The following is a 14,972-nucleotide window of genomic DNA, read 5'->3' on the forward strand; positions in this document are numbered from 1 at the left end:
ACAACAGCCAAAAGGTGGAAGCAACTCAAAGGTCTATCAGATTAAAAATTTTTTTAATGTTAAAAATGTGGTCTATCTTTATTCAGCCTTAAAAACAAAGGAAATTCTGATACCTGACACAACTTGGATGAACCCTGAAGACAGGATGCTAAGGGAAATAAGTCAGGCATGGAAGAGCAAATATTGTTACAATGATTGCACATCTAGGAGATCCCAGGAGGAGTCAAATCCACAGAGTCAGGAAGTCGAAGGGTGGGTGCCAGGCGCTGGGGGAGGGGGGCTGGGAGTTAGTGTTTAAGGGGGAGTTTCCGTTTGGCACGAGAATGTCCTAGAGATGCATGGGGTGATGGTCACGCAACAGTGTGAAAGCACTTAATGCCACCGAACTGTCCACGTGAAGATGGCTAAGCGTATGTTGTATGTATTTTACTAGTTACAAGAGAAAGTGATACAGAAGCACACAGTCCAGAAAAGCCAAGGCAACGCGGCCTTCCAGATGAAGAAAACGGCGGAAGACTGCGGTTTTCGTTGTTCATTCGTCCAGTCGCGTCCAACTCTGCGACCCCGTGGAGAGTTAGGTTATCAGATGCCAACAATGCAGCCGGTGTGCCGTGGGCATGTGGGTAGGGACGAACAGGACCAGGGCGACAGGAAACAGGCCCACGAGGTGGAGAAAGATGGTCTTTTCAATAAACACTGCTGGGCCCCTCGGCCACCCATCTGGGAAAAGCCATGAGTCCCGACCCCTCCTTCACACCATACATAAAAATCCACTCCAGGAGCACTGCAGATCCACATAGGAAGGGCACAAGCTTCCAGAAGAAAACATGGGAAAACTCCTTAGTGGATCAAGGGCAACCAAGGATTTCTTAAAGACCCCATAGAAAGCACAGACCATGAAGATAAGACCAATATACTGAAGTATATGAAAACTAGGAACATCTATTCGTCACATCACACTATTGGATGAATGAAAACGTGAACCACCTCGTGGAAAAAGACCTGTGTCCTAGGATTTCCCCTGTTGTCCAGTGGTCAAGACCTCACCTTCAATACAGGGGGTGCAGGTTCGATCCCTGGTTGGGGAACTAAGATCCCTCATGCGTCTTGGCCAAAAAACCAGGACATAAAACAGAATGAATTATTATAACAAATTCCATAAAGACTTTAAAAATTGTCCACATTAAAAAAAAAAAAAAAGACCTGTGCTCCCAAGAAAGGGCTTGTATATATAAAGAGCACCTACAAATCAATAAGCAAAAGACAGACAACTCAATGTAAAAACTGGCAAGATTCAACAAGAGGATGGCAAATAAGGACATCAAAGTTACCGATAACTTCTCAGCCTCTTAAACCATGGAGGAAGTGTGAATGAAAACTTCTACACACCCACCGGAAGAGTTAACATGTCAGAAAAGTTAAAATGGACAGACAATATTAAAAATACACAACCAGAGAGGACATAAATTATTAGTACAACCATTCTCAAACAGTTTGGCAGACTCTAGACACCTTTCTGACCCAGTAACGCCCTCGCGGGTATGCGGAGAAAAGATTGCAAGTTGGAATTCAGAGATCTTCCCCACTAGTAATCACCAAAACTGGGAAATAACTCAAATTCCAACGATGAGCTGGATAAACTGTGACAATGTCATAGGAGGGAACCCGTTCAGAGAGAAGGCACTAGAGTGACCAGGGCAGGATAAAGCTCACGACCTCACACAGACGAGAACACACTACATGCTTCCACAAACGTGAAGGGCGCCGAGACACAACTCGGAGAGCTGGAGGTCTCAGCCACAGTACGGGTCACCTTGGGACAGGGTGACGGGGCTGGACGCCTGGGTTTCTTCCTTAACCTGGTTCCGTCAGTGAAAAAACTAACTGAACTGGACGTTTACGATCTCCGCCGATTTCTGTGTCCCTTAAGCCCCAATAGAAAAATATCCTTTAAAAAATGGAGGGCAGAGGGCAGATCTGAACACAAGTGTGCAAAGATGTTACACTCTGAGTAATTTCCATGGAACTCTGACATGGACAGAACTTGCAAAATCCAAAACAAATATATAAATAAAAATGAGCCCCAAAAGGAAAAGGAGAAGTGAAAGAAAAAATTTTTTCATACCTGCTACCTCTGCTAAGCCCCTGGCTCTCTGGCCAGAGAGCTCAGGTCTGGCCCCCAGATCCCATAATTCCCAGCTGTGTGACCTTGGGGAGGGGACACAACCTCTCTGAACCGAACTTTCCTCCAAAGTAAAACGGGGAGTCCCCTGTGGACTAGTGGCTCCAGGCGTTCACAGCCACGGCCTGGGTTCAATCCCCGGTCGGGACACAGATCCCGCAAGTTGTACAGTGTGTTAGTAATAATCATGCAAAGCTCTCCCCTTTAAAACATGAAATTAAAAATAAAGCGAACTGAAGGGCAGGCAGGAAAGGAAGGAATCTGAGACTGGGGCCATGCCTGTCTCCTCTATTTGGCGTCATTCCCCTTTCCTGGAGGAAGGTGACCCCAGACAGACCAGCAAGGCCAGGGTCAGAGCGAGCGGAGGGGTGGGGAGGGGGGCTTACCTTGCACATTCTTGCCCCTGTGACTGGCCCACAGGACCTGTGGCCACGATCGACGTCCCCAGGCTCCCATCCCTACAGTAACCGGCTGAGAATCGTGTTTCTCCTCTAACCTAAGCAGAGGCTCAGAAGCCACGAGATCAACCTGCCCCGCCCCCTCTAGGTGGGGAGCGGTCTGGCTGGGCCTGAGGGCTGGCCTGAGGGAGGCAGGAGGGGCTTTATTCATCCAGCTCCCTCCCCTCCAGCTGGAGCCCGCCACGACCCCCGGTCGGTCAGATCCCGACGGGCACCTTTTAGTCACTCTAGACCTCCCAGCCCCTCCCCAGCAAGAGAAGGGTGATCTGGGTGTAACCCCAGCCCCTCCCCCAGCCCAGGACCTGCCCCCTACCCCCGGAGGCTAGGGCTTTGCCTAGCTCCCACCAAACGCCAAAAGTAGAGGCCCAAATCTAAATAAAGGGAATCCCCAGGCAGCCCGGAGTGGTCAAGGCCTCAGCCCGGCCAATGATATGCAAATGCATCCACCCCAGCCTCGCCCCAGGGCTCCAGACGTTCCCAATTCGAAAGCAATTACAGAGGATTTCCCCATTGATTTCTCTTCCCCCCCAACGGAGGTCCCAGCCAAGAGGAAGTAGAGGCAGGAATAGAGGGAGGGCGTTCTAGGAACCGTGGGGGCGTCTGTCCCAGCGGGGAAGGCGGAGAAAGAGAGGGACCCCAGGACAGGGGGGTGGCTCCCACAAAGACCGAGCAGGACAAATTCTGTCCCAGGCTCTTCCCTGGCCGTCAAGTGGTTAGGACTCCCGCGCTTCTCCAGCAGTAGGCAGGGATTCAGTATCAGGTTGGGGAACCGAGATCCCTCAAGCTGCACAGAACAGCGCTCCCACCACCAAAAAAAAAAAAAAAAAATCCCCTCCCGGATGCTGGAAGGTCACAAAAATAACACTAACACGGTTTAAAAAGGGAACGTGTTGATCACTAGGGAGCGCTTGAGGGGCTTGGCTAGATTCTCAGGGCTGGTGTGGCGACCAAAACGCAAATGCAACCAGAGTACAACTCTTCATCCTTGAAATGTACACTCAGTTCTTGGAAGGGGGCGGCCAGGGTTAAATTCCCTGCAACCAGTTAGGACTCCTGCCTGGGAGACCGAGAAAGACAGCAAGGAAGACCCGAAGACTCCATCACAAAGTTCCACGAAGGTCAACAAGTCCCACACTTGGATCTCAGTCCATCAGCTTGTTAGCATTGCTTCCTTTTTGTTTTTTTTTTTTAAAGATGTACGCTTTCTAAAATATTTATTTCTGTGGCTGTTCCGGGACTTAGTTACCAGAATCGTCTATCTTCATTGTGCCATGCAGGATCTAGTCCCCTGACCAGGGATCAAACCCAGACCCCCTGCATTGGGAGCTCAGCGTGTTAACCAGTGGGCCACCAGGGAAGTCTGGAGCCCGTGTGCTTGACTATTCTGTGGTTCTAAAAGAGTTTAAGTACTTGTAAAAGGGAAGGCTGAAAGTTCACATACAAAGAACAAGAATCAAAATAACATCACACCCTCAAAAAGCTGCACTGGAATTTAGGAGGTGGCATTGTAATTCCTTCAAATAATTTCCAAACTGCCAGTCAAGTGTGAAGGTAGAGTAAAGGCATTTTCAGGTATATGAGGCCTCAATAAAATGTGCGTTCTGTGTACCCTTTCATAGAATGCTACTGCAAGATACGCTCCAGCAAAACAAGGAAGTAAAGCAGAAAAAAGGGAGGGATGAAAATCAGGAAGCAGGAGATGCAACACAGCACAAAGGAACAATGAGTTTGAACAGACCTAAGCACCAGGCAAACCAGACTAGAGCAGGAAGAAAAAGTGCAGAAAGGAAATCCCCATGAAAAGAAAGAGGCAGTTCATCCAACAGATTTAACCAAATGAAAAGTACACCAAGAAATGAGAAGACAGAGATTCTAAGAAATCCTTGCAAATGAGCGGGGGGGGGGGGGGGGGGGCAGATGCAATTAATAACTCAAGGAAATAAAGAAATGAATTTTATTATACCGCTTGACTCAAATATCAACAATATTTACAAACCCAAAGCCGTAATAATAACACTGCTGCTGCTGCTGCTGCTAAGTCGCTTCAGTCGTGTCCGACTCTGTGCGACCAGACGGCAGCCCACTAGGCTCCCCCATCCCTGGGATTCTCCAGGCAGAATACTGGAGTGGGTTGCCTTTTCCTCCTCCAATGCATGAAAGTGAAAAGTGAAAGTGAAGTCACTCAGTCATGTCCAAGTCCTAGCGACCCCTTGGACTGCAGCCTACCAGGCTCCTCCGTCCATGGGATTTTCCAGGCAGGAGTACTGGAGTGGGGTGCCATTGCCTTCTCCAAATAATAACACTGGTTTAAACAAAATTGTATTTCACAAATATTGGAAAGAGAAAGGAAGTAGAAATGGAGGCAGGGGAGAGAGGATGCAGCAACAAAACAATAAACATTTACTAAGTGCTTATTATTTCCCAGATACTGTTCTAATGCTTTATAGGTATTAACGATTCATGATGCAGATACTATTATTATCCTCATTTCACAGATGAGAAAACCAAGGCAGGAGAGGCAAAGAAACTTGACTTTGGTCTCATGCCAATATTAATAAATGGGAGTATGAAAAGAAACTTTAGACAGTCTATGCAAAATCCTCATCTTCCATAGAAGTCAGTAAAGAATCTCAAACTCTAAAAAGTAACCGGCAGTAGAAGCAGGTTATTACACAGAAATATGGATGAAAAGGCCCAAAGAAACAGCCAAGAGAATTAAAAGGGGCACCAGGAACGGAGAGACAGGAGACAAGAGATTGCTGGTTCTCTTTATAATCCTAACAGCACTATATGACTTTTTTTTTTTTTTTTAATATTTATTTATTTGGCTGCACCAGGTCTTAGCTGCAGCTCTCAGGATCTTCGCTCTTCTCTGGGGCATGAGGGATCTTTCTAGTTTCGTCATGCCAATTCCTAGTTGCACAACACAGGATCTTAGTTCCCTGAACAGGGATCAAACCCCGGCCCCCTGCATGGGGAGCACAAAGTCTTAGCCACTGGACCGCCACGGAAGTTCCCCCATCTGACTTTTAAAACGATACCCAACCTTTACTCTAAAGTTTATACCAAGCATAATGCAGAAGCATATGCTTCTTACTGGGTGAATTTTATAGGATGCAAAGTATTCCTCAATACAAATACAGGAAAAAAAAAAAAAAGAACAATTTAAGATACATGCACAAGATACTACTACCGATTCACCAGAATGAATAGAATTTAAAGCAACTGACAATTTCATGGGCTGGGAAGACAGGGAATGGATTGTACAACGGTGCAACCACTGGAAAGCCCACCGATACAAAAGCTGAAGCTACACACTCTGACTCACCAATTCCAGTTCTAGATACTATACATCTCTCTCTCTCTCTCTCTCTCTCTCTCCAAAGAAATGTGCACCTGTATGGGCTAAAAGGCCACGCTCATACCAGCACTATTCATAGTAAATACTGCAAAGAAACTAAATGTCCATCAACGAAGGACTGAGTGAGCTTGGCTGTACTCACGTAGTGGAGTACTATATGACAACCAGAAACCGATGACCGCTCACGCTGCAGATACGGGCGAGTCTTACACACCCAGTGTGAGTGAAAACAGCCAGAGATCAAGAAGGACAGGTCGCACGACTTCATTTACAGAAAGTTCAAACACAGGCAAAACCAAGGTACAGAAATGAGCCTGGGGGTGGGGGTGGGTAGTGACCGGAAGAGCGCAGAGGGAACCCTCTGGATATAGGAAATGTCGTGACCTTGTGCTGGCTGGTGGTGACGTGGTGTGTTCTACACACCCATTTGTAGGATTTGTGAAAGGGCAACTACTGAACATTCGAGACTGAAGCGTTTTACAGAATGTTCACTACACCCAAAAATGAGAATAATAAAAATGATGGGTTCCAGATGGGACCCTGGAGTCTAAGGAGCCTATGGACCATCCAGAGGGGCCAACAGCATCCTAGAGGCCCTCGGAGAGGACCAGACTAGAGCCAGGGATTCACGGTGAATGACATATTTTAACTGCAGCAATCACTTCTACTGCCACTTCTGCAGAGGGCTATTAGTGTGCTAGGCACTTCAGGGCCACTAAATGAACCCATTTCATAGATAAGAAAACCGAGGCGTAGAGTCATCACCCAGCAAGGCGAGGAGGAAAACATCGAAACTCCAGCAATCCAACCTCAGTCCCTAGGCCCTCCAGCCTTCAGCAGTTATCTGGAGATTGCAGACAGAGCCCCAGCTGGTGTATGGAGACCCAGCCCATACACAATTATTCATGACAAGTGTGCAAAGCAGGTTTTTCACTCTGGGCTGAGGGTCCATCTCTTCGTTACCTGGGATGCAGACGGTAAATACATTCGCAGCCTGCAGAGGCAGTGAGCTTTTATGATCCCCACTAAATGGCCTTGACGTCCTCCAAAGTTAAATGCCAGGCCTCTGCGGGCAGCTGGTGCAACAAGGACCCTAGCCCTGGGGGGGCCCTGTTAGGGTCCCCCTTCCCCGAAGCCCCTGGGCAGGCCTAAGGCCTATGCCCTCCAAAGTTGGGCTGGGAAGTGAAGGACAGGGGAGGTTCATGACAGGACCGCATGTGACCAAAGAGAGGGCTTAAGGGACCTGGTGGCAGGTCACTAAGATCAGACTGGTCCACGCCAGGAACCAAGCATGCCCCGAGCTGGCCACGTTCAAATCAAGAAGGCTCCATCACCACCATCTCCTCAAATCTGCTCCTCCCCATTCCTGCAAAAGCAGCACCAACCAAAAACCCCGCCTGTTGTCCTCCTTATCAGCCCCTCCACATCTATCTCCAAGGCCCCACCCTCCCAAGGAACCACACCCCAGCCTTCCCCTCCAGCTCCCCTCCCGGGTCTCCAACATCATCCTGATAGCCTCCTCATCACTGACAAGTCCCCAGCTTCTCTCCCGTCTACCAGCCTCCAGCAATCCAGACTAACTTTGTTAAACACCTCCCTGGAAATAATTTCAAAGGAAAGTCTGAACTAGTACATCGAACAAACAGTCCAACTGCCCTATGACCTCCCTGAGGTTCAGCAACTGTGAACCGCTTTCTCATCCGACGTGTTATCTGAAGTCATCTGACTTATCATTGTCTGCCACATCTGAACATTTTAGATGGGTTTTTTTTTCCTCTTCCCGAGCCATTCCTGAGCCTAAGCTGCAGCCCTCACACCCCCTGCCCCTGAAAGTCTCTCGTCCGAAGAGCAAGGCCGCTCTTACATAATCACAGTACGACTTCATGAAACGTGATCCTGACTGGGTGCTATCGGCTAATCTACAGTTCATATTCCAATTTCGTCAACTGCCCCACTGATGTCCTTTAGAGCAATTTCTTCCCGGATCCAAGATCCAATTGAGGGCCACACAGGGCCTCCTGCTGTCTGTTTTTTCGTCTCCTCTAACCAGGAACAGTCCTTAGCCTTCATCTTGCCTTCCACGACATGTTTTGTTTAAGAGTCCAGACTGGTTCCATAAAATGTCCCTCAATTTGAGTCACTCCCTCCATTTAAAACCCTCCACTGCCTTCTCACTCCTCACAGTTTGAAATTCCAAGACCTCATTACTGGCCTTCAGGGACCTGCAGGGTCCCATCTACTCCCCTTCCCCTCCTCTCATCCCCCCTCCCCACCCCACCAAGCTCCGGCTATTCTCAGGGCTCCAGCCAGTCACCACTTGGCCAAATAAAGACCCTCTGCATTTCCCTTCCTTCACAGCCTCTATCTCTCATTAAAATGACTTCCTTGCTGGACTTATGTTTACTGCCTGGCCCCCTGCACACTAAGATGGGAGGTCCAGTGACAGCAAAGACTTCTGTGTTTGGTCACCACGGAGCCCCAGAGCTAGAGCAGTGCCTGGCACGCAGGAGGCCCTTGGAAATCCCTCTGCAGAACAAATGAACAAGTGCGGAAAGAAGAAAGCGTGGGGTTGAGAGCTAAAGAACCAGGAGGCTCAGAGAGCAGGAGGGGAGGGCTGCAGAGGCCCTTCCAGATTCTAGAACCTCCCTCAGGCCTCCCTTGGGCCTCTGCCCAGAGGAGGATGCACCTAGCAAATCTCCCTTATCTTGGGGATCGCATCACTCCACCAGCCAGTCCCACTGATTAAGCTTTTTAAATCAATCCCAGTAGGCCGACAGGCTGGATTCCAGAGACAGAGCTGATCAGACCCTGGAGAAGGCCCACGGCCAGCTATTGTCCACCGGTCAGTCCAAAGTGCGGGACCTGATCCTGGGTTCCTACCTTTACATTCACACAGCCTCCAGGGGCCAGGCCCGGGTGTCGGGGGCAGGGAGAATAAACATCCAAACACAAAATCCTGCTAACAGCTCTTTAATTGCAATGGTGAGGAGGACTGAATCCAGGCCTCCCAAACCCAGAGCAGAGGGGCTGGCGGACCAGGTGCTTGTCACTTACTTGTCCATTTCACCCACTGCTGTGAACATTTCAGGGCTCACACACCTCACAATACTCAAGCATATGGGGAAGAGAACTGGGACTCTTCATTCCAAGCCCCGTCTATACCTGATTTCACCTCCTCCTGAGCAGAACAAGGAGTCACCCCTCTCCGCCCAGACCTCATCTCCTCCCTGAAGACCCTCACTCGCCACAATCCCTGTCACTACCTGCCTGAATGGGGTCCCAGCCACCACCACCTCCCCAGCCAGGGGGCCCTTACAGCTCTGAGCTCTCCCCACTGGGCCAGCTCCCTCTTGCCTTGGAAAGCTGGATCTACCCGGAGTTCCCGCCCACACTGGAGTCCAGAGGTAATTGGGCCTCTCTGGCTGTGTGACCCCGGGCAAATAGCTGAGCCTCTCCAGGCTTCCCAGTACAAATATAAACAAATAAAGATGAGGCAGATAACACTGGCGAGACTTAGAGAGCTGACAGCCAAGAAGGTGATGCGCCCGTTGAAAGAGAAAATTTAGCACCTGCACCCCGCAAGAAGGGCGGGACGTTCCGGTGAAGGAATTTGTAATCCAGCCCCACCCCAAACAGTGAATGGGGAGCCGCTCCCCACCGCCTGGCTAATGGGATTAGCCCTGGGCTCGCTCTGGGCGTTGGCCTGGGGTCCCTAGGTTTCTGGGGTCCCTAGGTCTCAGTACGGCCACCGTACTGAGAAGGTGCAGGGAGCGAGAGCCAGTGCCAGCCAGCCTTCCCTCCGCGGCTGCACCGGCCTGAGCGGCGGCCTCCGCGCCCTGCCGGGGTAGCGCTTCCCGAGCCCGGCTCTGTTTCCTCCATGACCTCAGCCGCCGAGCACGCAGAACTCAGGCCGCTCCTAACGTACAAGGCGCCGGCACAGGCCTCTGCAGCCACCTCCCGCTGGACTTCCCCGTCCTGCCTGCCCCTTCACCAAGCCTCTTTGCCCCGTGCCTCAGTCTCCCCATCTACCTAATGGGCACCCAACGGGTCTGGCTGCTGCTGGGCTCAGCGCGCCGGCCTGGTGTGCGCACGCAGGGGCCCCCTGGAGCAGCGGCTGTTTTCCCCCGGCTTCTGGTTAGAAGACTTGGCGGCTGCCGGGCCAGGCCCAGACAGGAGACCAGAGGCTTGCGGCGCCCTTTCCCAAGCCTCTTGGAAAGCGAGGGAAGGCCCCGCCCGTCAGAAAGACCCCGAGGTCTGATTGCAGCACCCTGCCACCTCCCCGAGCTGGGCCAAGAGACTCCCGGAGCGCACACACAAAAATGACCGCGGCTTCTGGGGGCGCGTGAAAAGGATAGCCCCGGTCCTTCCTCTGGCTAGGGTCTCCGGCACCCCTCCCTGGTCCGCAGTGCAGCACTTGGGAGAAAACCCTGCCCCTCATTGTGGCAGCTCTTGGGGGACACGCGCGCCCCAAGGCCACGACCCGTTTCCTTGCCCCCCCCCAACACACACACGCCCCCCACAGACAGGGATCTTTGCGCGCGCGCCCCTCCCCCGCCCGGTGCCTCACAAAGGCCCTTTGTCCCGCCGAGCCCTGGAACTCAGGTTCCTGAAAAGTTTCAAGAGAAAAATCAAAGAAAGAGGCAAAAAAAAAAAAAAAAAAAAAAGCGAGCGCAGCGAAGCGGGCAGGGTCGGTGGGGCAAGGCCACGGCGGCGGCTGCAGCCGGAGGTGTTCCTTCCAAGACCCCAAGGCCAAGGGAGCGTCAGGGGGTCCCGGAGAACTCACAAGAGTCCTAGACTACACTTGGTGGTGGGAGAGGTGGGTTGTTCTTTTTTTTTATTTAAAAGCCGAAGGTGGGACGCCAGGCACAGAGGCTGGAGGCAGCCGGAGAGCAGGGGCTGGGTTTCCCGCAGCAGCTAAAGGCAGGTCTGGGGTCCCGGTGTCAGGGAGTGCCCCCGCCAGACCGCAGCGGCCCAGGCAGGCTTCCCCCTCTCCCGCGCGGTCCCCACCGAGCCTGGGCAGCTCCGCTGGGGAAACGGCAGGATCCAGCGAGCTTTCTCCGCCCGCGCTTCCATGTCAGACTCAGGGTGTTCCCGCCGCGAATCGTGCCCGGCCGATCGGCTCCCGCGCCGCTTCCGTCCCCAAGCTTCGGGATGGCGGCTGCCCAGTGTCTGCATCCCTGCGGCGGGGCCCGCCGGCTTTGCTGCCGGAGAATAAGGGGTCTCCAGGGCCGTGGTGCTGCCTTCCTCCCGGGCTACGGGTCCTGCCACTGTTCCCCGGGGACGTGGGGTCTTCTCAAGGGCAGCCGGCCGCCCGCTGAAGGCCGAGTTCCCAGTGTTGGGGGTCTCTGTTCTCTTGCCCACCACCCACCCCCACACACACACCAGGCGCCGGGACTAGCTGGAGACCCCACACGAGACTAGAAGCTAAGGACCGATTCCGGACGCCCGGCGCCTGAAAGGACATTTGCCAAGAAAAGCATTGCAGCTCTGGTGCAGACGTCTCCAAAGGGTGTGGAGCGGGGTTTGTTCTTTTCTCGCCCAGATTTTGAAAACTCCAGCCCAGGCTCCAACTGCAGGAGCCCCGGGTTTGGAATCGCCCCTGGTGGCTCCCATTTCTGCCGACTGGAGCGCCTCGGGAGAGCCGGACGCGCCGGGGAAGGCTACAGAGTAGAGCGCCCATGTCCGTCAGGGCTTCCAGACTGGCCTCTGCCCCCGGCGGAGAGACCCCCTGGGCCTGACCGTACCTCGCGGGCACCCAGTATACCGGTCGGGGGAGAAGGAGGGGCCGAATCCCCAGTGCGAACTCGGGGATGGGGGAACAGACCTGGTAGTTTCCCCGGGGCCGGCCTCCCCCGCAGGATCCCGAGGGGACAAGAGGGGGCGGGCACTGCGCAGGGCACTTACCCGGGTGCGGGTGCAGGTTGAGGCCGGCCATGTACTTTCCGGGCGGCAGCGGGCCGGGCAAGCCTGAAGCGGGCAGGCGTCCGGCCGTGGCCGCGCCCACGCGGTGGCTGTCCATGGCCAGGCCGGACAGCAGCGGCGGCGGGGGGCCGTGCACGGACCGCGGGGGCCCGAAGTCTCGGCCATCCATCCTCCGCGGGAGTGCCGCGGCCAGCCCCCCACCCGGCCCGCGGGCCTCGTTCAGTGGGACCTAAAAGTTCGGCGTCGGCGTAGTCCCAGAGTCCTCTGGCGGCGGGGGCTCCGCGGCGTGCATGGCGGCGGCGGCGGCCAGCGGGGCTTGCGCTCGGCTGCGGGCCCGCGGCCCGAGGCGCACGGCCGGCCGGCGGTGGGGCCCCTCCGGGCGGCCAGGCGGAGCGGCGCGAGGCGGCGCACAAGGCGTCTTGGCGGGGAGAGGAGACGGGCCGCGTTAGAAGCAGAAGGGAGGAGAAAAGAAAAGGAGGGGGGAAAAGAGAAACAAAGTTCAGAAAGTCGTCTTGCCGTTCGGGACCGGGGGCTGCCGAAGAGGCCAGAAATCAAACCAGGAGGAACCCCTTTTCCATAAAAAGTTCAATTCCATGCTCCTCCCTTCGGCGGCTTCAGGCTCCTGCGCACCCGGCTCAAAAAGTGGCCAGCCCGGACTCTGCTTCGGCTGCTCACGGGTGCTCCCGAAACTGAGGAAGGCCCCTCGGCCGCGCCCGGAGCGCCTCAATACAAACCTCCGAAGTGTGTTGGATTCCTGGGCGTCACATGCTCCAGGGTTTCAAATCGTGAAACCTTCCCGTGAGCGGTGCGAAATCTCTCCCTAAACACTATGTCACTATCTGATCCGAAAAGTTTAATATTTAACCTTTGGGGGCCCTTGTCTTCCTTTTCTGAGTTTGGCTTCCCTAAGCTCGCCCCGAGCCGCGGGATTAGTTTTTTTCACGACTGAGAGTACTAAGTGGGTTTCTCATTTTTAAAGAGATTCATCGCCCCCTCTCGCCACCCGCCTCGGGCCACTATGAGTCGTACAGTCTAAGTCCGAGGACCCGAGACGTGGCATTCTCGCCTGAGGACTGGAAAGAATCCTTCAAAACAAGCTTTGGTTTCATTTTCCAACGCCCTGGCCTGGGAATCTTGCGGCCCGAGGACGCGGCCTAGCGCGGGGGATTTGGGGGGCGTCAGAGAGGAAGGGAGGCACTCAGGGGTCTCGCTCCTACCCTAGCTTGCCCCCGACCCCAAAAATAACCTACAAAGAAAACCTTGGCGGCGCCGGCCGACCGAGGGGCGCCTCCCCCAGCGTTGGGCAAATCCCCGCGTAGTTCCAGTTTAAAGCTGTTTGTTTAAAAGATTTGCCGATTCCCGTGGGGGCGGGAGGGGGGTCTGGGAGCCAACCCTGCCCTCGCCCTCCGTCTGCCCGCGGCAGCTCGGATTCCTGATTGCAAGAGGCCGGGACGCTCCTAGAGCCGCCGATCTCGCCAAAGCCACCGGGCTCACGGCTAACCGCCCTGCGCCCCGCGACAGGCTGCCTCCCAGGCCCCGGACCTGCAGACCCTCTCAGCCACAACCCCCACCCCCACCCAGGGGTCCTCCAGACTCCCTCCCCAAGTTTGCTAAGGGTGCTTATTTTAACCCGGTCTTGGTTACAAACACCCGCTCCCTCCCTCGCTGCCTCCCATCAGGTTCTGGTTACCAGATCCGCGTTTACTTTGGAAAAAATCTAAGATCGCCACATCCGAAGATACATGTCTTAAGGAGGCGATGAGCTTTCCGTGATTTTTTAAAAATGTTCTTTGTGTAGCTTTCGTTTAAAAGCCAGCGCTTCGGGGCATACCCCAGCGCCCCACTTTGGGGAAGTCGGGGTGAAGCCCCCCGCAACACCCTTGCTCTGGTAGAGAAGCTCGTTCGGCCATCTGCGGGCTCTGCTGCGTTCTCCCTACTTTTCTCCCCCTCTTAAATGCAGTTAAAATGGCTGAATTCCGGCTTTTAATTAAAAACAGCCTATAATCGAAAACGTCTAGGCGTCCCTGGCTCCCCCGCCGCCTGCCGGGAACCGAGAAGAGAACCGACGCCCCTCGGCCGGGCTGGGCGGGCTAGAGCAAGGCTGGGGGCTCAGGCGGGTGCCCAGGGTTCAGGGACTCGCCCCCACCCCTCCCAGGGCGCCCCACCATGCCGGCCCTGGTTCCCCCCGATTCTGTTCTCCAGAGCTGGAGAGCTGCGGGAATCCCCGGCGCACCCCGAAGGAGAGGTGGGGTGGGGGCCATCTGGAGAAGTTTGGAGACCATCGTGCCCGGCCAGGGGGCAGGCGGACGGCCCGGCGGCGTACCTGGCGCGGCGGGGCTTCCAGATCCGGGCTCCGGCGACGGTGACTCCGGTGGCGGCCCCGGCTCCCGGCGCGGCTAGGCGCCCGTGCTGCCCGCCATCCTGCGGCCGCAGCTCCCCTTCGCCACCCGCAGCCGCCTCACACTTTTTGCCCGCCTTTCCTTTTTTTGGTAGAAAACCGCTCCCCGGGCCGAGCGCTCGGCGCGCCAACTCCTCCGCCCTCCCGCGGCCGGGCTCCCGCAGCCCCCGGAAAAGCCAGCTTTCCTCCCGCCGAGCTCCCCGCTTTTTAATAAAATCCAGGTAGCGCCGGTTTAAAGAATCCCAAATCTCCATATACAGCCCGGGATTGGAAAAGGTACATTACACAACCCCCCTTTCAAGTTCCTCTCGCTGGATCTAAAAAAAAAAAAAAACCCAGCGGGGGGGGGGAGGGGGTGACTGGGGGAGGGGAACACTCTCCGGCAAAGAAACACGCATTGTTCCCGGGTGCCCGCCTCCCCGCAGGCCGGCCCCCGGCCGCCATCCATTGGCCGCGCGCGCCGCCCATCACGCGCATGTAAACACCCTGGCCCTCGGCCATTCCTATAAAACCAATTACGGACCAAGGGGCTCCAGCAGTTTCCAGGCTCCCCTCAGCGGGGCTGAATGATCAAAACTGGTGGTGAGAATTTTTCCGGGCCGTTTCTAGGCAGCCCTCCCCCTCCACCAGCTCGGACCCCCCCCTTTCCTC

At 54.6% G+C, this 14,972-nt stretch overlaps 1 protein-coding gene across 13 annotated transcripts in view; it reads right to left on the bottom strand.

The window, feature by feature from the left end:
- TNRC18 (trinucleotide repeat containing 18) overlaps positions 1 to 14,972 on the bottom strand; it is a 90,032-nt gene that overhangs the window by 69,884 nt on the left and 5,176 nt on the right. For 5 of the 13 annotated variants that reach the window (XM_086373793.1, XM_086373787.1, XM_086373794.1 and 2 more), the window contains exon 1: positions 2,569 to 3,463. The exons of 1 other annotated variant lie outside the window; for it this stretch is intronic. In XM_086373793.1, coding sequence (XP_086229919.1) covers positions 2,569 to 2,791 — 223 coding nt within the window. In that variant the 5' untranslated portion in view covers positions 2,792 to 3,463. Of the gene's footprint in view, positions 1 to 2,568; positions 3,464 to 11,905; positions 12,342 to 12,657; positions 13,481 to 13,628; positions 13,988 to 14,246; positions 14,932 to 14,972 lie in introns of those variants that run through there. 7 more of the 13 variants (XM_086373797.1, XM_086373795.1, XM_086373788.1 and 4 more) reach the window with 5 other exon arrangements.

This window comes from Bos grunniens, chromosome 25, assembly GCF_055505025.1.
Source record: "Bos grunniens cultivar Pamir isolate PY7600 chromosome 25, Bosgru_T2T1.0, whole genome shotgun sequence".
NCBI classification, from domain to species: Eukaryota; Metazoa; Chordata; class Mammalia; order Artiodactyla; family Bovidae; genus Bos; species Bos grunniens.